Consider the following 23,277-nt stretch of genomic DNA (forward strand, 5'->3'; position numbering starts at 1 on the left):
CAAGTGTCGAAATGTATAGCCAGGAGTGTCTGGCCCGCAGACTTTGAGCCAATATTAAAAGTCTCAGAAAACTGGTTAAGGCAACATAAAACACAGAAATTATTTTCATTAAGCATAGCATCTTTGTTTTCTACTCAGAAAACTTTTCCATAACATCAGTAGCAGACCAATAGTCTATGAAATATTAAAACAATTCTAATTTTGCATTAGCTTACTTTTGGCATTTAAATTTCCAATTTTCTTTAGCTTAATCACAAAAATTTCCTCCCAGGATTTCTCTTCACAAACCTTCTACCACTTGCCTCATTCCTTTAGTTCGCTTCTTCCCACTCATTCACAAATAACCAACTTTAAGACAAACACCTTTCCTCCAATTCCATTCAAAATAAATCTCCATACTTTATACCTTCTGTTACCAAAAATATTTTCCTTTCCATCATAATTAGAATTTTTACTGAACCACCATATTACATATAACACAGACAAATATAGATCAGAGTTCATGCACATACTCATATATTCCCATCATCAGTATTTGTAACTTCCCTGAGGGTATATTGTGGAGAGCAGATTGTAAGCTGACAAGGTCCTTGCAATCTGTGAGGTAAACCAAGGGTTGCCTCGCCACAACGAACCCTCCTAAGAATGGAGAAGTAAGAACTGTTCTGGGAACAATGTGGTGTTGCTCTGAGACGGGTGTATGCTCATAGCCTCAAGCAGACAGAACTGCAAAAGATCATAGCAGGGTGTGGGGTGGGTGATTGTGCAGAGGATGATCTTATCTTAGCCAGCAACTGTAAGCTCTTGTATAAAAGAGCCATTGCTCCACCATCAGTGGACAGTGGACCTCCTGATCCCAGCTTTCTGTCTTCTTTCTTTTCTTAATCTCCCACTGTTCCCACTCAGGTACATTCTCCAGAGCCACGCCGGACATGGCAGGATTTGCCACTTGCTGGACGCAGCAGTTACTGCTCTCATATGAGAGGGTGATGGCTTCAACCAGGCGGGAATGGTGGGTGTTGGTCCAGTTCTGGGTGTATTCATAAAGGAGAGCAGGTGTGATCAATTCCTGAGGTAGATGGCGGTGTGTATGAGTGAGAAACAAATGAAGGGTGATGCTGAGAAGCTTTGCCATAATTAAAGAGAACAGTGGACATGAAACTGATGGTGATGGAGTTGGTATGTGGAGAAGGCAAATTGAATTGGGAAACCAGGACTTTGCCTATACTTGCAGCCGCTGGCTCCCCAGCGCTAGCATCAACGCCTCAGCTCTGCCTCAGATCATCAGGCATTAGATCAGGGTGTGGGGTGGGTGATTGTGCAGAGGATGATCTTATCTTAGCCAGCAACTGTAAGCTCTTGTATAAAAGAGCCATTGCTCCACCATCAGTGGACAGTGGACCTCCTGATCCCAGCTTTCTGTCTTCTTTCTTTTCTTAATCTCCCACTGTTCCCACTCAGGTACATTCTCCAGAGCCACGCCGGACATGGCAGGATTTGCCACTTGCTGGACGCAGCAGTTACTGCTCTCATATGAGAGGGTGATGGCTTCAACCAGGCGGGAATGGTGGGTGTTGGTCCAGTTCTGGGTGTATTCATAAAGGAGAGCAGGTGTGATCAATTCCTGAGGTAGATGGCGGTGTGTATGAGTGAGAAACAAATGAAGGGTGATGCTGAGAAGCTTTGCCATAATTAAAGAGAACAGTGGACATGAAACTGATGGTGATGGAGGTGGTATGTGGAGAAGGCAAATTGGGTTGGGAAACCAGGACTTTGCCTATACTTACAGCCGCTGGCTCCCCAGCGCTAGCATCACCGCCTCAGCTCCGCCTCAGATCATCAGGCATTAGATTCTCACAGGAGCACTAGTCCCTGGCTCCAGAAAGGTGGGGGCCACCGCTTTAAGGCACCAGCACTGTGCAAGGCACTGTACTACACAGAGGGGACATCAGTGAATGCAACAGGCAAAGGACACAGCCATTGTGGACATTACGATCTAGTAAGTGGATTATATAATGTCAAGAAGTGATAACTCCTATGAGGAAACAGGATTTGCCACTTGCTGGACGCAGCAGTTACTGCTCTCATATGAGAGGGTGATGGCTTCAACCAGGCGGGAATGGTGGGTGTTGGTCCAGTTCTGGGTGTATTCATAAAGGAGAGCAGGTGTGATCAATTCCTGAGGTAGATGGCGGTGTGTATGAGTGAGAAACAAATGAAGGGTGATGCTGAGAAGCTTTGCCATAATTAAAGAGAACAGTGGACATGAAACTGATGGTGATGGAGGTGGTATGTGGAGAAGGCAAATTGGGTTGGGAAACCAGGACTTTGCCTATACTTACAGCCGCTGGCTCCCCAGCGCTAGCATCACCGCCTCAGCTCCGCCTCAGATCATCAGGCATTAGATTCTCACAGGAGCACTAGTCCCTGGCTCCAGAAAGGTGGGGGCCACCGCTTTAAGGCACCAGCACTGTGCAAGGCACTGTACTACACAGAGGGGACATCAGTGAATGCAACAGGCAAAGGACACAGCCATTGTGGACATTACGATCTAGTAAGTGGATTATATAATGTCAAGAAGTGATAACTCCTATGAGGAAAAATAAAGCCTAGTAATAGATAGTAACGTATAGGTTGTAATGAGGGAGGTTTTATTCCTGCCTTCGCCCCACCACCACCTTTTCCGGATATAACTTAAAATTTGAGCCAACGCTGAAGTACTGAGTGGAGTCATGCATCATAATATTTATAACCAGACAACATTCAAGGGCCGTTTCGTTTCTTTTTTGTTTTTAAAAAGATTTCTTTTTCAAACGCAGTTGACATGAACTATGTTAGTTTCAGGTGTGTAACCTAGTGATTAGACATTTATGTAATTTATGAAGTGATTCCCACGGGGAGCCCCACACAGGACTCTTCCTAATGACTCACTTTGACAGGGTTCCTGCCTCAGCAACCTGAATGCAAATTCCCCAGTCACATCCCACCCCTGATGAACCAGAACCTCTGGGGCTGGAGTCCAGGACTCCATTTTTAACAGCCGCCGAAGCACACCTCATTTTGACATTCCCCGCCCTAAATCCTGGGTTAGTGTCCCCATCATCAGCCTCGCATTTTAATGGAACGGATTCGGGTTGGGCCCTCCCCATGCATTATAGACCTTTCCTGGCCTCATTTTAGTGGGTTTGTACCCGAATCTCCACTCCAGTGACAACTTAGGCTCCTCCCAACCACTCTTTTTCCCCTTGAACGTGACGTCGAGCCCCAGGCTGTACCCAGTTTCTGAAAATCTTGTTCTCCCCTTAAAAACCGCTTCCTACAAACTATTTTCCGGCCATAGGCTTTCCAGGGATGTCCGTTTACAGGACGTATTATCTCGTCCGTTTCTAGGAGTGCCTTTTCTGCCTGCTGTACTGAAACCCAAACTCCTGGTCGTCCGTTTGTAAACTTTTTTTTTCTTTCGTACACAAGGTGGAGAATGTGCTCCGCGGCCCCAGTGCTGCTCAGCGCAGCCCCGCTGGAAGCAACTTAACGCACACCCTGTTTACCTCGCAGAGTTCTGAGAATTTACCCATTTTCGGCCCAAGTCGAAGTGCCAGGAGACGAGAAAAGTTCAGTGGCTTCTTACCTTCCCGCCGCCCCCCGCTACTGGCCCCAAAGCCGCGGGTTTGCCGTCTGTACGTAATTCAGTCTCCCAACATGGCCGCCCCCATGGCAACACGGCGAGCCGGGCGCGGCCATATTGCCGCCGAGGGCCACACCGGAAATCCAGCTGGCCGCGGGTCCTCGTCGGCCGCCGTAGACGGAGCAGGAGCGGTCCCGAAGTTGAAACCGTTCTCGGAAGTGCACCGTGTGCACTCTTCTTGTGGGTCTGGGGAGAATCAGGTCGGTTTGTAGTTTTGCCCCTGGAAGTTTCTTACGAATTTAGTTTTGGGTCACAGTAGGCGTTGTGTTTCTCTCAGGGCGACGTGTGGATGTGCTGTAGTGTGGGCCATGGAGTGATCGCCAGGTTGCAGAGCGGCAGGGTGGAAGCGCCGAGGTGGCGGGAGTTCAGCAAAACCAGGTGGGAACGGGATTTAAGGACTCCGGGGAGCCAGACGCGTTTCTCCGTGGTCGGGGTGTCCTGGGGTGCAGCACAACGACCAAAGTCCTGTGCAGATCAACGCCCTCGTCCCGATCGTCAGGTTACGGGGCTCTGCATGCAGGTCACTCCACTTGCAGGGGGTGCAGGTGGCATTTAGGATGATCACGTGTTCGGGTTCAGGTTGGGGATTCAGTGTGGGGCCCAGTGATGTTGGGGTCGGGGTGGATTCATCACATGGGGGTGTCCGGCCCCGGTTTCCGATGGATAATAATGAAGTGTGCAGTCCATGTGTGTGGTCCAGAGAGGCTTGTGAGGGTGAAGCTTTGGACGCCTAGACCCCGGGTGTTTGCTTAAGGTCAGGACCTTGGCTGCTGCTGGAACTAAGGAGGTACAGCCCGTGGCAGTCATTCGAAACCATCTAGTTTTTAGAACAGAAGTTGACTAACTGCAGACTGAGGGGCTAAACCAGCAACAGCCCGGCTGCTTCATATCTTCTGTGGCAGTTTTCGGGCTGCAAAGGCCGAAATGGGTCATTGTGACACAGACATTTTGACCTGCAAGTGGAAAAGCGTAGCTGTCTCTACAGAAAATGTTTGCTAACGTCTGAACTCACTTCTTAATTCACAGCAGCGGACATATTTGCCTGACATACATTCTTCCTTTCTTTTTTTTGCTAACAGAATCTCCACATCGTTTAGTATCTATCCTCTGGGTAAGGTGACCCATGACCTAGTTTATTAGTAAGTCTTGATCCATCTTAGTCAATCATGGTGGTTCCAACTCCCATCCCTAGTGACTGAATTACTATGAAATGAGTGAGTAAATGGTCCCTTCTAGCCAGTTATAATGGTGAAAATTTGCTTAGTGATTTATGGTGAACATTTTTCTTCTAGATAAGTAATTCCTTGAATCTGAAGGGCATCAGATTTTGCCACCCTAAAATATTCGTCTTTGGGATATTGATCATTTTAGGCTGTGTAATTTACAAAAACTGTAGTCCTGAGAGAAGCTCTGAAAACCTAGTAGAATTTTCCTTTAGTAACGAACATTTACGTTTGTAAGGGCATCTCCCTCAGTGTACCTGGCCCACTTTCACTATCAGTGGAGAAGGTTGGGACTTCAATTCTCGCCTAACAATCTAATCTTGTTTTTGTGCTGTTCCTGGTAACCTCCCCTAACAACTTCCACCCCCAGCATCTTTTGTCTTTAGTTGAAGGTAGTATAAGGTGATGATTTCCATTTGTCGAGTTACTCAGTTTTCCCGGATCTCTTCCATATAGACAAGAGATGTAAATGTTACTAAATGTTTGATTGTTTTTCTCCTGTTAATCTGTGTTTTACCAATTTAATTATTAGACCAGCCATAGGACCTAAAGGGAAGAAGACAAAAATTATTCTGACTCTACAATGTCATTTTGCTCATCTCTTTTCATAGTCACTTCTCTTAAACTCCACAGAAAAGGACTACATCTCCCACCACAGAATCTTTAGTTTATTGGCCAGAGGTATAAATTCTTCCAGGACCCCATGTAAAGAGGGACACTTTCCTCAGATACTGTGGCATTGTGTGAAGATGAGTGCTCAGGAACATTGTAGCATCTGGGTCCAGCTGAAACGAATCATTCAAATTGAATTTTTTCAATGCACAGGTAGCTTGACACCCAGGAGCAAAAGAATCAACTGAGAGAGGAAGAAGTTAGGTTGGGTGTCAGCATGTCCAGGGAGACAGACACCTGACTGAAGACTGAGATTTCGAGACAGAAATTTAGAGTGGTTCCAGAAGACACCAAGGCAGAGCCTCGTCGTTGTGAGCTGTTTTCAGAAATTAGAAGAAAATGCCCCAGGCCCAGGTGACACTGGGTTTGGTTTATTCCATCCTTTGTTCCTTAGTGGATTTCTAGAGACCTATGAAAAACCACTTCTGTCAATCTGAAAGTATACAGGCTGTGTGTATGTGTGTGTGTGTATATATATATATATATATATATACGTGTGTGTGTACGTGTGTGTGTGTGTGTATATATATATATATATGTATATATATATATACACACACACACACACCCCTCACATATACAACATCTTTTTTATTTACATATACTATATATTAAAACTCCATTTGATATCTAGATGCTGCCTATAAAGTGGAAATGAGCAGAAAAACTAACATTTCTTTCATATCTTCAAAAGGACATCACTCCATTAAACCGCACGGTGTTCTTACAGGAGTCCCTGACATTTGACGATGTGTCCGTGGACTTCACCTGGGAGGAGTGGCAGCTCCTGGCCCCCACTCAGAAGGACCTGTACCGGGACGTGATGTTGGAGAACTACAGCAACCTGATGTCATTGGGTGAGGACAGCTCCCCTGTGTCACTCCGAGGGTGCCCGGTCAGTGATCTTTCCTTCCTCAGCTCCTGAAAGCTCTGGAGGGTCCGCGATGCCCTGAAGTGGTAGACGCGTCTCAGTGCCCACTCTGGTTCCAGAGAAATGGCTGTATTCTCCCTTCTCCTGAGAAAAGAGCCTTGACTTTGTAGGTGTGAGAATTGTTTGTCAGATGTAACATCCTGCAGACTTCAGACCTGCGAGCCCAATTCAGTGCATCTAAGTCTTCTATCATTTTCTATGAACAGGTTGTCAAGCCAGCAAACCTGAAAAACTCTCCAGCTGGATCAAGGAGAACCACCATGGACAATGGCAGACGAAGTCCACCCTCGATCCCGTTCAGGTGAGTGAGAGAACCAGCAAGGGGCAGGCGTGGAAATGCCATTCTAGTCATTGAGAGAAGAGTCACAGACGTGAGGGGGTTTGAGGACAGGTAAGCAGTGCCACCGTGCTTGTCTCTTCTGATGGGACACCGCTTTTTCTTTAAGGAGCTTACAGAAACTATAGCCTTTTATCTTTTCTGGGATCTGTTCATTCTGCGTTTTATCTACATCTTGATTATTTGGTTTACATAGTTTTCTCTTTTCTAGGATTCTCAAATCTTTCCTTTTTCTTACTCTTGTACCTTCCTTGCTATGTGATTCCACCGTCCAAGGCCTCCCTCCAAAGACAAAACTCCGAGTTACTCTCTGTCCTCTGACAACTGTACCTTCCAATCCCATGAGTAATGGCTTCCCTTCCCAACATCCACCCATCTTGATGCTGTGCCCACAGGGTGAACTGGTCTTCGCTGTGCCTTTATCCCCACTCTGAGGTTCTCTAAAGGTTTTGTTTTTCTTTTTTCTTTTTTTTTTTTTATCTGCTAACCCTTCAGTGTTTTCTTCTTTCTAATACGCTAAGCTTCTAATCACTGGATAAGACATCCCAATTGCTGTCTCCCCGTGTGATCCACCATAGACTCTGTTTAGTTCTGTAGGATTTACTCATCTCGATGGCAACTCTCCTGGGCTCCCAAAACCTGCGAGGACCTAGAATCACCTTCCCTTCCCTTCCAGGAAACCCTGAAAGGTTTATGTTCTCCTTCACTCCTGCGCATCTTACATCTGGGCCATCCAGGCATTACCTCCAATGTACCCTTCCCATTCTCCTTTAAAGGAGTTTGCTGTTTCTGATGAATTTTAACTAGAAAAGGTATTTTAACAGCCTATGTTCTCAGTTCCGGTCTACACCAGACCATAAGTCTTGCCTACTTCTATTTAATCCCTTTGTTTTTTTTTTTTTTTACTAATTCTGATCCTCCTTACAGTTTATCATAGAAATTACTACTGTTTTACTTCCTGAATGCTTTCGTTTTTGTCCCATCATATTCTGAGGCCATTAAGTCCCAGTTAACCATATTACCTCTCACATGACATGAAATTTTCTTTCAGTGATCTCTGTGATGTAGTCTATCTTATTCATGGAGAGGTTGCCATCTTCTAAACTATGTTTTATGCATGTGATTGCTTCCTTCACCTTTTTATAAATTATTTTTTCATAGCCTAGTGTATGCGGGGATTATCCACCAGTTTGAAAAACCATACAAATAAACTAAATGCTTTCATTCTAAAGAGCCATAAAATCCATCAAAATTAAAAAATAAATACTGTGTAGATGGAGTGAAGTGTGCTGTAATGAAATTAAGTCAGCATAATGGAACACTAAGTGCTGAAGCTGGGGTTGATCTCGGACAAAATGGAACACCTCTCTGAGGTATAGGTTGCTCTTCAGAGGTGCTAGGAGCTCTGCTGTGTCATTGTTCATTCCCGCCATGCCACCCACAACAGGGAGTGCTGGCTTCCCAAATTCAGCCTGATTTCCTCTGTCCCTCTCCATCTCCTGTGAGCTTTCACATGTCCCTGTTTCCCTTGTGTCTGCCTTTGCCCTTTGATTGGTTTTACCGAAGTGCAACGCAGGCTCCGTGAATGTGAGGACTATGTTTTGTATCCCCATCCTAGAACCACGCCTGGTCCACAGTAGCCATCGGTTAGTAATATGGAGAGAGTGAGTGTTTCTCACCAGTTAGGATGAGGTGGCCCTCACACCCATGGTCCACTGCTATAGTAACTTCCTAACGTTTTACAGTCTCTGCACGTTTGGCAAGGCCCATATTTAGAAAGTAGCCCGTGTTTTCATTTTCTGTTTTTTCCAATGTACAAGGAACATTAAATGTGGAAATTTATTTAAACTCACATCATGGCGTCATCACTAAAAACAACACCTCACATCAAGGTATTTTTTTAATTACCTGTCTCCCAAATCAAGCTGATGGGTGACCTGTTTGTTCTTTTCTTTCACAGGAATCTGGAAAGTTGATACTCATGTGCTAGAGCACTTCCAAGATGGAAACACGGAGAACAATGTAGAACAATGGCACAAACGTAACACATTAGACAATTCTGTCCATCAGAGCAAAACTCATTTTCTGTTACGTCAAAATCATGATGTATTTGGCTCACATGGAGAAAGTATGAAATCAGATTTAACTTTACTTAACCAGAGCAGAAGCAATGAAATAGAGAACTGTGCTGAGCTTACTGGAGATGGGAAATCCTTCCTCCATGCTAACAGTGAACCATTTGGGACTGAAGTAAAATCCCTTGAAAGCCAAAATCTTATCCACACTAAGTCCCAATTCATGAAGCATCAGAAATCCCAGAAAATAAGGAAACGTCATGTCTGCAATGAATGTGGGAAAGCTTTCATGAAGAAATGTTTGCTCAGTGATCACCAGAATCTTCATACAGGAGAAAAGCCTTATCAGTGTAGTTCATGTGGGAAAGCCTTCTTCAGAAAGGTCACACTAAACGAACACCGCAGATCACACACAGGAGAGAAACCATATGAATGCACTGAGTGTGGCAAAGCCTTCCTGACAAAATCACGGCTCAATATACATTATAAGATACATACAGGAGAGAAGCCCTTTATATGCAGTGACTGTGGGAAAAGCTTTCATCCAGAAGGGCAATCTCATAGTACATCTCCGGACTCATACAGGCGAGAAACCTTATATATGCACCGAATGTGGAAAAGGCTTCAGCCAGAAGACATCCCTCACAACACATCAGAGATTTCACACAGGAAAGACTCCCTTTGTGTGCAGTGAATGTGGAAAATCATGTTCCCAGAAGACAGGTCTAATTAAACATGAAAGAATTCACACAGGAGAGAAACCTTTTGAGTGCAGCAACTGTGGGAAAGCCTTTATTGGGAAGCCACAGCTTATCGTTCATCAGAGAATTCATACAGGAGAGCGGCCCTATCGATGTAATGAGTGTGGAAAATCCTTCAGAGCAAAGTCAGTCCTCAATGAACATCAGAAAATTCACTCAATCAAGGTAGAAAACCCTCCCTCGGAGAGTCACAGCTCATCACAGACCAGTGTCATCCTGCAGGAGAAAAATCTTGTTAATACCGTGACAGTGCGGGTGCCTTGTTTGGTCCCTCAGACAGCATTAAATAACAGGAACGTAGTCATAGTGGGCCAGCCTGTGGCCAGATGTGCGCCCTCGGGAGGATTTGCACAGAACAGAAACCCCGTGAATGCAGTGAGCGTGGTCACACCTTCAGTGATCAATTATGTCTTATTTTATGTCCCAGGAAACCAGTAGGAGAAAAGTGAGCTTTTCTATGTGTAAAAGATTGGAGCCAAATTTCTAGCTCGTATTATGTATGAAAAGCAAATACTGAGAAATTGTATAGATGCTGAGACTGGGAAGACCTGATTCTCATGATATTAAATATGTGCATTGATTCAGAGGTGTAGCCTGATGTTAACTCAAACATAGTTTAGGTTCTCTGTCCTGTCAAAGGAACAAAAGAAGCTAAGTGGAGGAAATAAAGTGAATTTTTAGAACATATTTTGCATCTGGAATGTTGCTAAAGAGTCAATACTGGATTGGTGGGCTATGGGCAGTACATATTGGTTCAGTTTCCCCAAGCCAGGGTGAAGGGTTATTTGAAAACTGGGATGTCTCCCAGAAACTCTCAGAAGTTTATACCATGAAGACGGACTCATGAAACAACAGATTCAGAATGAGTCGATTGTCTTATTTACGGAGTATTTGTCAGATACTTCCTTTGTACCTGTTTCTGTTCCAGGAGCTGAGTATACGATGCGACAGCAAAGGAGCCCCTGGTCTCCTGGAGAGAAAGTGGGGTACTTGGATCATCTTTAAGTGGTATCTCAATTACACCAGCTGATCCAGTGAGAGGATGTAAATATTTTTATTAGGTGAAATGGATATGGAATAGTTGGTTCAAGGGAATATGACTACTTATTGTTGAAGGAGCATATTGTCATGAGTGGAGAAGAATTCTCATGACAAGGATCAGAACACAAATGAGTTATTTTAAAGCTCATTTTTATTCTCCACCAGCATACTATAAATTTCCTAATTTTAGTGGCTTTACTTGAACTTTAGTGTTTTAAAACACTGAAAACCAATAAATTAAAAATCATTTCCTTTGTTGTAGTAGTCACATTTCACATACTTGAGAGTCATGTGACAGATGGCTACAGCAGAATGAGGAAAACAGTGAGAGAATGAAAAAATCTCTTATCATTTCCATTGTACTAGAAAGTATATTGGGAAATGTTGATTTTCATGATTTTATATTTCCCAACACAGTAAAAAAAAAATACTAATTATATATAAATTTGGAAAGTGAATGTATGAACTAAAGGGCTAATCAAAGTGTATTTTGTCACTTAAGGAGAGTTCTAATGAATATAATTATGATCCCACTGTTTTCATGTGGGATCAAGTGGTCCGTCAAGCAGACCCGCAATTCTTGACCTGTGAATCTCCAGATCTGGCCAAGGCAAGGTCAGTTTGACTCATTCCTAGAACTGAACAGTAAGGGCCCCGTATGGGTTGCCAGGCTAACCTGAACACTGAGGGACACGTGCAACACTCACCTTTCAGAGCGTGATTCAAACATCTAGAGTTGGGAATTCAATGATGAGACAGCCACTTCAGAGCAAATTTCCAATTTTCCTGATAAGAAGGACTCATTGTACTTTAAGCTGGATATAGCTTTATTAAATCAAAGGACAAAGAACCCTGAGTATGAAGAGAAGACTAGGGCCTCATTCACAGGACAGTGAGAAGGAATGATGAGGCTACATCGCTTGCCTCAATTTGTCATGTCACAGAGGAGCCACGATATTTGAAATAGTGGTGGCTCTAAAAGATGATAGACCTGTAGACAAATATAAGTGTTCTTCTCCAAGACAACCCAGTGATCTCACCATGCATTTCGCATACTGTCCTCCGTTTTTAGTTATTTTTTTCCATTAATTGAGTTTATTCTCCAGATCTTATCCTTTCTATGATCTGCCCCTTTTTATTTTGACAGGAGCCTCTATTCAGGATTTTTAAAAAAATGTTTCTTAGAATAGCGATCCTTAGAATTTCTTTCAAATGGCTCCATTCCTTTGGTGACAAATTTTGATTGGTCCATAAGATCATTTATTCATCTTTCAAATCTACATATAATTCATTTCTATTTTGCTATGTGCTAGGGAATACGTGATTAGCTATAAACTATATCAAGGAATTTGTAATCTAGGTAGAAAGATGAACATTTAAAAAAAATATCCCTAACCTATTTTATATGCTTACAATTAAGTGAACTCTTTCCTCCTTGTCATGCAAATAATACTAAGCCCCTTGAATAAGAAATTATCAGGATATTTTGTTCCTTGTACTGTATGTCTTTCTCAACTAACATAGGTGTATATATCTTTTGATTGCAGTTGCTGGAGGATAAAATCGCTATATGCATGTAATCTAACTTTAAAAAAATTCCTAGCTCAAAGAACTTCTTTGTTTAGTTCATTACCGTCATCATCTATAGGTCCTAGAACAGTACCAGGTAAAGAGAACAGTTGTTAAAGATTTTCTGGGTGGCGTGTGCATAGATGGGAACTATCTTCTAGGGTAAGAGCGTGGCTGATAAGGTATTCATGAGTTTTAAGCTTTGTTCCTCCAGTTCATATTTATAAAGTTAGCACACTCAAACAAGCTGTTACATAATTGAATGAACTGTTTACTTTTGAAGAACTTCAGTAGTCTGAAACAAACTGAATACATTTAGAACAGAAGAAATGCAAGAGCTAATTATATAATGTTCCTACATGGGGAAAAGACTCATGCCCCCAAGGAGGGGAAGGTGCGCTGTGTTATAACTTTAACCAATGATGCGTAACATAGTCAACCTCCCTTAAATTGAGGAGTCATTGACTTATCAACTAGGAGTTTGATACAGTATGTTGTTAGAATTGTGACAGTAGTCCCTAAAAATCTTCTTCACAAGCCTTATTTGCTTAATGAGTTTTCTGATCACAGTATATTGTTAGAATTGTGACAGTAGTCCCTAAAATCTTCATCTTCACAAGCCTTATTTGCTTAATGAGTTTTCTGATATTTTGCTGAAGATGTTCCATAGTTAGTGTGTCCCAAGTTTTATTTCTAGGATTTCCTCTGCCGACTGATGGGGCAGAACACACCACTGAAAACCCTGCCACGTTCATTGCCTTCAAAGGTCCAACAGTTTCTCTCCTGTGTCTCTTTGCCACCTATTCAGTCTTATGCTGAGAAAAGACTTTCCACGGTCATATTTCTACCACCAATGAGCTCACTGATATGTGACCTTCGAAGCACTGATAGGGTCTATCTTTCCACAAAATGCTCTCCTAGTGATCATGCTTGTCTCAGTATACACTTATCAGCCATATAATGAGCTAGGTTTTATTCAAAGGTTTTCCACCTTGATTGTATCACAGTTTATTCCTGTGTGACATAAAATATGACATAATTGGTCGCCGAAGGCACTACCACATCATTTGCTCAGAATTTTCTCTGAGCAAATTCTATCTTCTGCTGATGGTGCACCTCTGGCACCTGGCTGTTGCACGATGGACACGTTCCTAACTGATAGAAGCCCACTGAAGTGTGATGAAATCTTTGAGCTGCCACAGAAGACATCCGCACGGTCACTGTACCAACAGGGTTTTTCTCCTTTATGATATCACTTTGCTGTGATGAACTGTGACTCTTACAGAATGAATTTTCCAACTTGGCTGAACCTACATGTTTCTTTCTTGCATGTGGCATTCTCTTATGACACACAAGGCAGGACAAGTTGAAGGCTTTTCCACAATCATCGCACCGATAGGATTTCTCACCTGTACGAGTTGTTTGATGTCTATTGAGGCATGACTTATTTCTGAAGTCTTTCCCACAATCACTGCTTGTATAAGGTTTCTCTCCTATGTGGTGGATGTCGACAAGGTGAGTTAAAATTTTATTTGAAAATATAAAGGGCCAAAAAAAGCAAAGTCATTCTTAAGAAAATGGTAGGAGACCTTGCTTTATCAGGTTATGACTTAGAAAGCTCCCATAGCTAAAACAGTAGTATTGGCCCAGGAATAAACAACAGATCATTGGAACAGAACAGCTTTTTAGATCAGAGCTATACAGATACAGACACTTGATTTATGACTTATGGCACTATCAAGCAGTGGAGAAGAGATTGACTTTAAATCATGCTGCTGGGACAATTATGCGGAGGGGGCAAAGCCGACCCCTGTATCGCAGTGTTTACAGAAACAAATGACTGGGCGGGTCGTGACTATTAAGGGCACACAGGATCCTTCTTCGATGTATCAGACACAGATAATATTCTCTTGTGGACTGTAGTTGTCACGGTTCGAGCCACAACCCTTTTTGTCCCAGTCTTTAACGCCTCATTGTGTCTCATCACGAAGCACACATCCAGAGCCCTCTCCTCTTCCGGATTCAGTTCTAGTCTCTTAATGCCCATTTTCCCAAACACGTTACTGAAAGTTCCCAAATTACCCTCCACAAGACCGTTTTTACTGTACGGACGCAAAAGTTTTCAATATGGCCGCGTCTTCCCTGCGGTTTCTGAAGGGCTCTGAGAGAGCGCGGGCGCGGCCATGTTCTGCCTGTGATTGGTTTAGTTCTCGGGTCCGATCGAAAGACTCCGGGCGAGCGTGCTGAAATGGTACTAAGCATGCTTGACGGTGCCGACAGCCGCTGTGGAAGTGGAAGAACCAGAGGCAACAGGTCCTCAAAATAAGAGACAGGATGGGATGATCTTGAACGTGGCCAAATGGGCCCTCTCGCTCCCCGTAGGCCAGGTATCCCTGGCGAAATGGGCCCTCTCGCTCCCCGTAGGCCAGGTATCCAAGATGGCGGCGCGCGGTCGAAGATGGCCGCTCCCAGCACACCGTCAGGAAAACGGCGCCGGTCATAATGCCCCGCGGGAATGCCAACGGAGACTAGAATCAGCGTTCCGAGATACATCGTTCGCTTCCAAATGCCCTTGAGTCTGCGCAACAGCCCGCGACGCGAACCCGCAAACGGCGGAGCGGAAGCGGAAGCGGAAGTTGCGTGCTGAAGCGCGGCTTTCCTCGCGAGGTCACGTTTGGCGGACAGGTGAGGTTAGATTCGTGCGAGCGGCGCTAAGAATCCGGCGCCGTGGGGATTTCGTGACGTGTGATGTGGTGTGTGGTGGGCGTTCGTGGAGGCGGGGACGCGGGGACGCGGGTGGCGTTGTTTAAGGCAGCTTCGTAATTGTCGCGGGCATCAGAGTTTAGGAGAGTGGGTCGAAGAAGATGCGCGACATCCACCATTCTTGGTGACAGTGACAGGTCGGTTCCAGGTCGCTCCGCAGGCGGCGGAGAGGCGTTGGGAGGGCCAGCGACGGAGGGGCCGTGGGTGCCGGCGGTGGGGATAGGGGTGGGGGCTGGTCATGTGCTACTCCGGTGGTCTGAGCCTGAGTATGGACATGGCGCCCGAAGAGCAGCGAGTGGGTGGCAGAGCCAGGCGCAGGGCGCGGGGCAGGATGGATGTGCTTGTGAGAGGTTGGAATTTGAGGCCTCGAGGGGACAGGCATTCGAGTGTGTACTAAGCGATGGGACATTACTTTTCCCAACGTTTTGTGCTGAAGAATTTCAAGCGTACAGAAAAGTCGAAGAGTACCAAAATGGTCACGCGTATACCCGCCGTCTAGATCCGTGAGTTGTGAAAGTAGTGCCATAAATACATAGAGTGTGACGGTCAGCGTGCCAACCAGTGTACAGGTGTGCGTACGCGCCTGAAATCACGTTCTAGTCTTTTATATCAATTCTGCCGTTTGTTTGTGCGACTTGGGTAAGTTACCAAGTTCTCTGTGAGTCTCAGTTTTCCCATTCAAACAGATTGCTATCCACCTCACAGATCCTCAGAGGGTCCTACCTCATCTAACCCTAATTACCCCGCAAAGGCTGCATTTCCAAATATCACATCGGGGAGTGTTTCAGCATACGAATCGGGGGACACAATATTAAGTTTATAACCGATAGATACTTGACAAAGGGTAGCTATTATTATTCAAATGTGTACCTTTCCAATGGGAGTTTTCTAAGACAAACCTAACTTATTTTTATTATTATTTTATTAAATTTAAAATTTTAACTTATTTTTGTATATTGTATATCTTCTTTATAAGTTTGTTTGATATTAAATGGAGATCTATCACAATGTTATTGAATGCTTATCATTAATAAAAAGCAGAATAAAATCACCTGTGATGTTTTCAGATGTATTTTTAAACTGAATTATATATCGTGGATGTTTTTCTTCTTTAATTTATAAAAGTAGATCAGATTAAATGCATATTTCAAAGGCTTCTGACTTAAGTTTAAACTTCCCCAATAATGTTCTATTATATAATGCTTCCACATACAGGGTGCCAGGTTTTTCTACATCTTTAATGATTAGAGGTTTGGGGCTTTAAGCTAGGTGACATCAGCCCAACCTCTAGGAGGATAGTCACTGGAGGATGAGTCATGTGGCCATTGGTTCTTTAATCATGCTTATTTAATGAAACTCTAATAAAAACTATAGATACTGAAGCTCAGGTGAGCTTCTGTGGTTGGCAGTACCCTGCATACACTAGATGACTAATGTGTCCTGACACACAGATACACTGGATGAGTAATGAATGTGTCCTGACTCCAAGGGAAAAGGACAGTGGAAGCTTCTGGTTTGGGACCCTCCCAGACATCACTGTATTCTGCCTCTTCATTTGACTGGCCATGATTCGCTATAATTTATATGCTTTTTTGCTACAACAAAATTAATTTTGTACATTTTTCTTCCAGGTACCTAATAGGTTTTGTTGGTATTGTAAAGTGTTTTTGTTTTCTTTTAAATCTTTTTGTTGTTTGGATAGGAAATTGCAATTAATGTTTATTAATTGGTGGTTCAGAGACTCAAGGAAACCCTCTACAGAGTGAGTTGTCTGTCTGTCTGTGTCTCTCTCACTCTCCTGGTGTACTGCTTGAAAAACTCACCACCTTTGCTTCCTCAGACTCTGAATTCTGTGTCATTAACTCAGCAAGACTGCCAGACATTTTTGGGCTCCTTCTCTCTGTGCTGTGTGTGGCCTGGAGAATCTCCAGGCAGTGAGCTGCAGCATACAAAGTTCTTGCTTTGTTTGTTTTTCCTCTTCTCTGATTTCTGTGTCTGGAAAATAGTTGTTCTAGATATTTCCACCTTTTAAAAAAGTTGGTTAAGATGAAGGAAAATTCTGGTAATTCTCCCAGGAATCAGAGGATTTATTCATTATGAGGGTTTGTGTTTTATCCTTGCTCCCTGAATTACTAGTTGTGTGGCTTTTAGCTAGGTGCCTGTCTTAGTTTTCTCTGAAATTGAATAATTATAGTCTGTACCTCATAGCGTTGTTGTGAATGTTAAGTGAGAAAAGAACATGCTAGAAACAGTTCCTTGCATGTATAGAAACTTGCTTTTGTTACTATTTTCATGCCAAACAAATTTTTCCTTAAATTTGTAGATGCTGGCTTTCTAGTATGAGGTAGCTCCTGTAAAGGAAAAAAAGTAGAGCTCAAGTCCAGAAATTAATCCTTGCTGAGGATACCGTTGATGAGACACCAGTATCAGGATTTTAGGACAGATGCCAAAAGCGGTGGCCATGTTCTGAAAGCTGCTAAAAATGACCAAGTTCCAGGTGAGCTGTTTATTTCCCAGTTTGTTATCCAGTAGACTTCTGGAAGTTTATATACAAAGAGAATAATATATAGGTAGGTAGATAGAAAAAACACTGTGGCCAGGAGAGATGTGCTTAGACTGAGAGACAGAATAAATGGTCCAGAATAGCCATCAGGAAGGGAGATTATCTGCATGTCATAGAGTCCTGCAAGGTGCTATAATTAGAACATTGCCACATAAGCAGCATGGTCCAGAACTGAGTTGCAAACTTTTCTGTGGTAATACTGGAAACCATCACAAAATGAGTAAAAATGTTACAAGACTTACTTTGTATGTAAGGAGGAAGCACACGAATTTATTTATTTTCTCTCTCTTTTTTTTAATTATTGCAAAATGTATAGTAGGTAACATTTAGTGCTCTTAAGATGGGTCAAAGATGGTTTTTAGGGAGTTTAACATTTTACTTTGGGTGAATGAATGAGTGAAGTGAATGAAGACTGTGCAAAGAGGATAGTTTTAATGAATTTAGCCAGTGTGAATCAAAACTAGATACAGAAAAATATTTATTTATAAATTTTCATAGTATAAATATTTTACATTTTATCTCAGTATATTAACTCCAGACTAAAAAGGTTTATGTTATAACAGGGCTTATTGTCATTCAAAGATGTGGCTGTGGATTTCACCCGGGAAGAGTGGCAGCTACTAGACACAGTTCAGAAGAACCTCTACCGGGATGTGATGTTGGAAAATTATAGCAACCTAATGTCATTGGGTAAAGAGAACTTTCCTGAATATTTCAGCACGAGCCCATTAATTGCTTGTCTTTTTTCATTGCTACAATTTATGGGTATTCAGATATCCTTAATGATTTTGGACTTGGACTCGTGTCGGTGATAGAACTTATTTTCTTTATGATCAACAGTGACTGTACTTACTGTCATTTTTCCAAATGAAAAGTTTCATTTCGCTGAGTTTGAAACTATACATTCCCTGAAACAGAACTTTTCCTCATAGGCCCCAAGTCTGCTCAGGTTCTCTGTGATTACTCTTTGACAGGTTATCAAGCTGCCAAGCCAGGAGCTGTGGTCCACTGGGAGAAAGAAGAACAAGGAATGGTAGAGAGGGAATTTCCAAGTCATTTTAGCTCAGGTGAGTAAAATCAGTGCAGTGGGAATTAGCGGATGCAAAGTAACAATCGTTTATTGATGTGAGACTTTTCTTATTTTAATATTTTTCTCATAGTCTCTGAACCTTTAGAGGTGACTTTGAGTGAAAAGAAGTCTTTCGAATGAATGTTGCCTGTACCTCGTTTTATTTACCTTGAGTCAGATCTCTGCTTATTTCATGTGGTCTTTCCTCTTTTGCATAGTTCTTCTTCTGTTGCGACCTGCTAGACACAGCTAGCTTCTTTCTCCTTTTATCCATATTCACATACCTTTATATTATGCTTTTAAACATTTATAGATTTGTTTCGAAGTTTGATGACACCCATGCCCTTCAGTTCATTATTATTACTGTTGTTTTATTGAATGTCTCAGACTTACATTGTTCACCTGCTGTATCACTTTCTTCATTCTCTTTGAATATTGACTTGAGATTCCATCTCCCTCCATTTTATGATAATGGTAAAATTCATTGAATTTTTCCCCCCCTAGAAGTAATATGGCAAGTTAATGATTGGTATCAGGAAGATATTGTGAAAGACAAACCTGTGGAGAGAGATCATGAAAATAATGCACTGGGGAAAATATTTTCTCTCAGCAAAATTTTTTTCCCATTTATAGAAGAAACCCATAAATGTGTTTCAAGAGGAATAAGTTTGAAACAAAATTCAGATTCAGATTTTCAGAGTAAAAACTATGTAGAAACAAACTCTGATGAGTCAGATGGTCCTGGGAAATCATTTTTCCATTCTCTACATGAACTCTCCCATGCCCGAGCCCAGTATTACGAACATAATTTACATGTGAAGGCTTTCAGCCCGGTGACAAATCCTAAAAGACACAACAGAATTTGCACAGAAGGGAAACCTTATGAATGCAGTGAATGTCCAAAATCCTTCAGGTATAAGTCAAAGCTCATAATACACCAGAGAACTCATACGGGAGAGAAGCCGTACAGATGCAGTGAATGTCAGAAAGGTTTCAGTACAAAATGTCATCTCACTCTTCATCAGAGAATTCATACAGGAGAGAAACCGTATGGATGTATCGAGTGTCAGAAATCCTTCAGAACAAACTATCATCTCATTCTGCATCGTAGGACTCATACAGGAGAGAAACCTTATGAATGTAAAGAATGTGGAAAAGCTTACAGGGAGAAGACAAAGCTGAAGTTACATTACAAAATGCACAGAGGAGAGAAACCTTTTGAGTGTAGCGATTGTGGAAAAGGTTTTATGCAGAAGTCAAACTTGATTATCCATCGAAGAAGTCATACAGGAGATAAACCCTTTGGGTGTAGAGAATGTGGAAAGGCCTTCTGTAGCAAGTCTCAACTTGTTGTTCACCAGCGAATTCATACAGGAGAAAAATCCCATGAGTGCAGAGAATGTGGGAATGCCTTCTATAAAAAGTCCCACCTCATAACACATGAGAGAATTCATGTAGGAGAGGAACCTTATCAATGCCGTGAATGTGGAAAAGATTTTATACATGTGTCACAACTTATTCTACATCAGAAAAATCATAGAGGAAGAAGACCTTATGAATGCAAGGAATGTGGGAAAGCCTTTAACAAAAAGTCACACTTTATAACACATCAGAGAATTCATACGGGAGAGAAGCCTTATGAATGCAGTGAATGTGGAAAAGCTTTTATAGACAACTCACAGCTTATTGTTCATCGAAGAACTCATACAGGAGAGAAACCGTATGAATGCAGGGAATGTAGGAAAGCTTTTAATAAAAAGTCATCTCTTATAACACATCAGAGAATTCATACAGGAGAGAAGCCTTACGAATGCAGTGAATGTGGAAAAGCTTTTATAGACAAGTCACATCTCATTGTCCATCAGAGAACTCATACAGGAGAGAAACCGTATGAATGCAGTGAATGTGGAAAAGCTTTCGTGCGAAAGGCAATGCTCATCGTACACCAGAGAACACATACAGGAGAGAAACCCTTTGTCTGTCCTGAATGCCAAAAAGCTTTCAGCAGTATGGCAATGCTCAGTAGACATCAGTTGATTCATACAGGAGAGAGACCCCACAGATGCAATGAATGTGGAAAAACTTTTCGCCAAAAAAGCCATCTTATTATCCACCAACGATGCCACACTGGCGAGAAACCCTATAGATGCGTTCCATGTGGTCAAATCTTTAACCAGAAGTCACAGCTCATTAGACATCAGAGACGTCACACAGGAGAGAAACCATTTCAGTGCACTCAATGTGGGAAATCCTATTTTGAGAAATCATACCTCAGTGACCATCAGAGAAGCCATGCAGGAGAGAAACCTTATCAGTGTAGTGGATGTGGGAAAACTGTCTCTGTGAAGTTCTTTCTCTCTTCACATGAAGAAATTCATATGGGAAAGAAATCTCAGAAACACATTGAGTGCTGGAAAGACTTTAGTGAGATGTCAAATCTCTGTGAATACAAGAGAATTAACACAAGAGACACCCTATGAATGAAAGTTAGGATACTTTTTCATTATTTTTGGCCTTTGTAAGTTTCAGAAAACTTATTTAGGAGAGAAATCTCTTAAATGCAGTGAATATAGGAAAATTATTTGCCACCAACACAGCCCTACATTTCATTAGAGAAAGGCAATACAAATGAGTTAAAAAGTCAAAATCATTTCTGGAGAAGAAAAATCCTATTATACATCACACATAAATGAAACCTGAGTGCAACAAATATTTTTGACACGTGATTATATTCAGTTTTCACTGAGAAAAAATCTCATGAACGTTGTGAATCTTGGAATACCTTCCATACAAATGAGTTTTCATACCAAAGAATACAGATGAGTGAAGACTTGTGAAAAGGGATGACTCTGGTGTGAAGTTCAAATCGACTGCGCATCAGGTTATATTTATTAAGGAAAATTAGTATAGTGTGATGGTGTAAAAGGATATTTACATATAAACAACATTACAATAGAAGTTTTGTTCTTAATGTATTTATATTAATGTATTTTTAATGTAACAAAAAAGTAGTCATTTATGAAAAAGCGACAACTTTAGCATGCCAAAGGACACTTTGTTTCATGCTTAAATATACTGTATAGTCAAAGCAGTAAATTAAAGGTCCCGCGTGTGTGTATTTGCTTTGTGTCTGAATATTTTTATAGAACGTATATCATCACTTTTGGAGATCATAAGATGATAGGAAAGTTTGTACCGTGAAAATCTTGTTCCATTTTTATGTGTGTGATATCCATAACAAATGGCAACGTTGTAAATTTTCGTGTATCATAAAATGCCAGTGTAGATTTCTTCAAGGGAAGTAATTAGGCTTAAGATTAAGCAAGACTGTAACTTAACGCCATTTATATTTTTGTTTGTTTTATACATACTGTTTACCAGTATACATAAATGGATGGTAGTTCTTTTCAGCCTTTTAGATTAATAAACGTTAAAAAAAATTGTCTTCTGGTTGTCATAAAAACAAACAAAAACCTTTAAAATATTGAGATTTAAGAGTGATGAGTAATCACAGCTTTTCCCCCCCTGAGTTCTGAAAACTGGAAGCAGCTACTATTTTCAAAGTAATAAAGATTGAAATGTCACTTTGGTCGGTGGTATTGCTCATAAAAAAATATGGCTTAGAGCTAGGCCAGATTTGCTTCCCCACACTTTACCCCATAAAACCTAGTTTATTAGTTTTCTGGGGCTTCTATAACAAAGTACTATATGTAAACGGAGTGGCTTAAAACAACAGAAAGCTCTGGAGACTTGAAATCCAAAACCAAGGTGTCATTAGGGCCGTGCTCTCTCTGAAACTTCTTGGGGAATCCTTTGCCTTCCCCATTCTGGTGACTTGCTGGCAGTTTTGGCATTCCTTAGCTTGCAGCTGCATAACTCCAATCTCTGTCTTTGTCATTATCTTCTTCCTCTCTTATATTCTCCATCTTCACATGGCTATTTTATAAAACCAGTCATATTGGGTTAGGTGCCCACCCTAGCCCAGCGTGACTTTATCTTAACTAATTACATCTGCAGCGACTCTCTTTGCAAATAGTCACATTCTGAGGTACTGGAGGTTAGGACTTAAACATTTTGTGAAGGGGAGGGTACATTGGTTTTGGTACCAACTCCAGCGTTTCTGTGTGTGTGTGTTTCCCACACCAACAAATCTCAGTTATCAGCAGGGTGTCCAAGAATTTAATGCATTTCTGACACTGCGTACCTGTGGCTGCCAGCAGATTGGCAAGCTGGAGTTCCACAGGCCTTCACCTTAGTGTTCCTTGATGATGAGCCCCATCTCTCCCGTAGCCTCCAGTGAGCTCCTCCATCATCAGTGTGGCCACACCACGTGGACCAAGTATGCCTAACTGGCACCTTTCTATGAGCTCTGCCGCTTGTAGGCTGCTCCCACTTTAAGTTACTTTGCCCTTGGCAAGCTGCATGGACCTGTGGCAGCTGTGTTTCTCCAATGAACTGCATTTGACTTTGGGATCGGGAGAAACCCTCTTCCAACTTCTTAGTTTCTCCCCTTTCTGGTCTTTGTCTCAGTTCTGGAGGTAGTAACCTTTTTGTGTGTGTGTGTGTGTTCGCATTTGCTATTTCAGTA

The 23,277-nt window shown here is 42.2% G+C and overlaps 2 protein-coding genes across 3 annotated transcripts; both read left to right on the top strand.

The window, feature by feature from the left end:
- Window positions 1-2,335: 2,335 nt before the first annotated feature.
- LOC102893464 (zinc finger protein 350-like) lies at window positions 2,336-10,371 on the top strand. Its single transcript, XM_015591883.2, is given in 7 exon segments — window positions 2,336-3,885; window positions 5,734-5,934; window positions 6,311-6,437; window positions 6,718-6,744; window positions 6,747-6,812; window positions 8,809-9,452; window positions 9,454-10,371. Coding segments are annotated over 6 exon segments (1,548 nt in total). The 5' UTR covers window positions 2,336-3,885; window positions 5,734-5,919; the 3' UTR covers window positions 10,123-10,371.
- A 2,498-nt stretch (window positions 10,372-12,869) lies between these two features.
- Window positions 12,870-22,123, top strand: LOC102893703 (zinc finger protein 260-like). 2 transcript variants are annotated; one of them, XM_025047981.1, is made up of 6 exons: window positions 12,870-14,681; window positions 14,724-14,979; window positions 17,381-17,554; window positions 18,184-18,310; window positions 18,595-18,687; window positions 19,194-22,123. In XM_025047981.1, the coding sequence occupies exons 3-6, from the start codon at window positions 17,540-17,542 to the stop codon at window positions 21,167-21,169; spliced, it is 2,211 nt and encodes a 736-aa protein (XP_024903749.1). In that variant the 5' UTR covers window positions 12,870-14,681; window positions 14,724-14,979; window positions 17,381-17,539; the 3' UTR covers window positions 21,170-22,123. The 2 variants fall into 2 exon arrangements, with proteins under 2 accessions (XP_024903749.1, XP_006905141.1); XM_006905079.3 differs by lacking the exon at window positions 12,870-14,681 and having other exon boundaries at window positions 14,694-14,979.
- Window positions 22,124-23,277: the final 1,154 nt, after the last annotated feature.

Source organism: Pteropus alecto, unplaced genomic scaffold, assembly GCF_000325575.1.
Source record: "Pteropus alecto unplaced genomic scaffold, ASM32557v1 scaffold41, whole genome shotgun sequence".
NCBI lineage: Eukaryota > Metazoa > Chordata > Mammalia > Chiroptera > Pteropodidae > Pteropus > Pteropus alecto.

What these genes read in the sequence shown, in the direction of transcription:
- LOC102893703 (XM_025047981.1), top strand. An exon ending in TAGCAACCTAATGTCATTGG is followed by an intron (nt 18,311 to 18,594) that starts GTAAAGAGAACT and finishes ACTCTTTGACAG; the next exon opens with GTTATCAAGCTGCCAAGCCA. An exon ending in TCCAAGTCATTTTAGCTCAG is followed by an intron (nt 18,688 to 19,193) that starts GTGAGTAAAATC and finishes TTCCCCCCCTAG; the next exon opens with AAGTAATATGGCAAGTTAAT.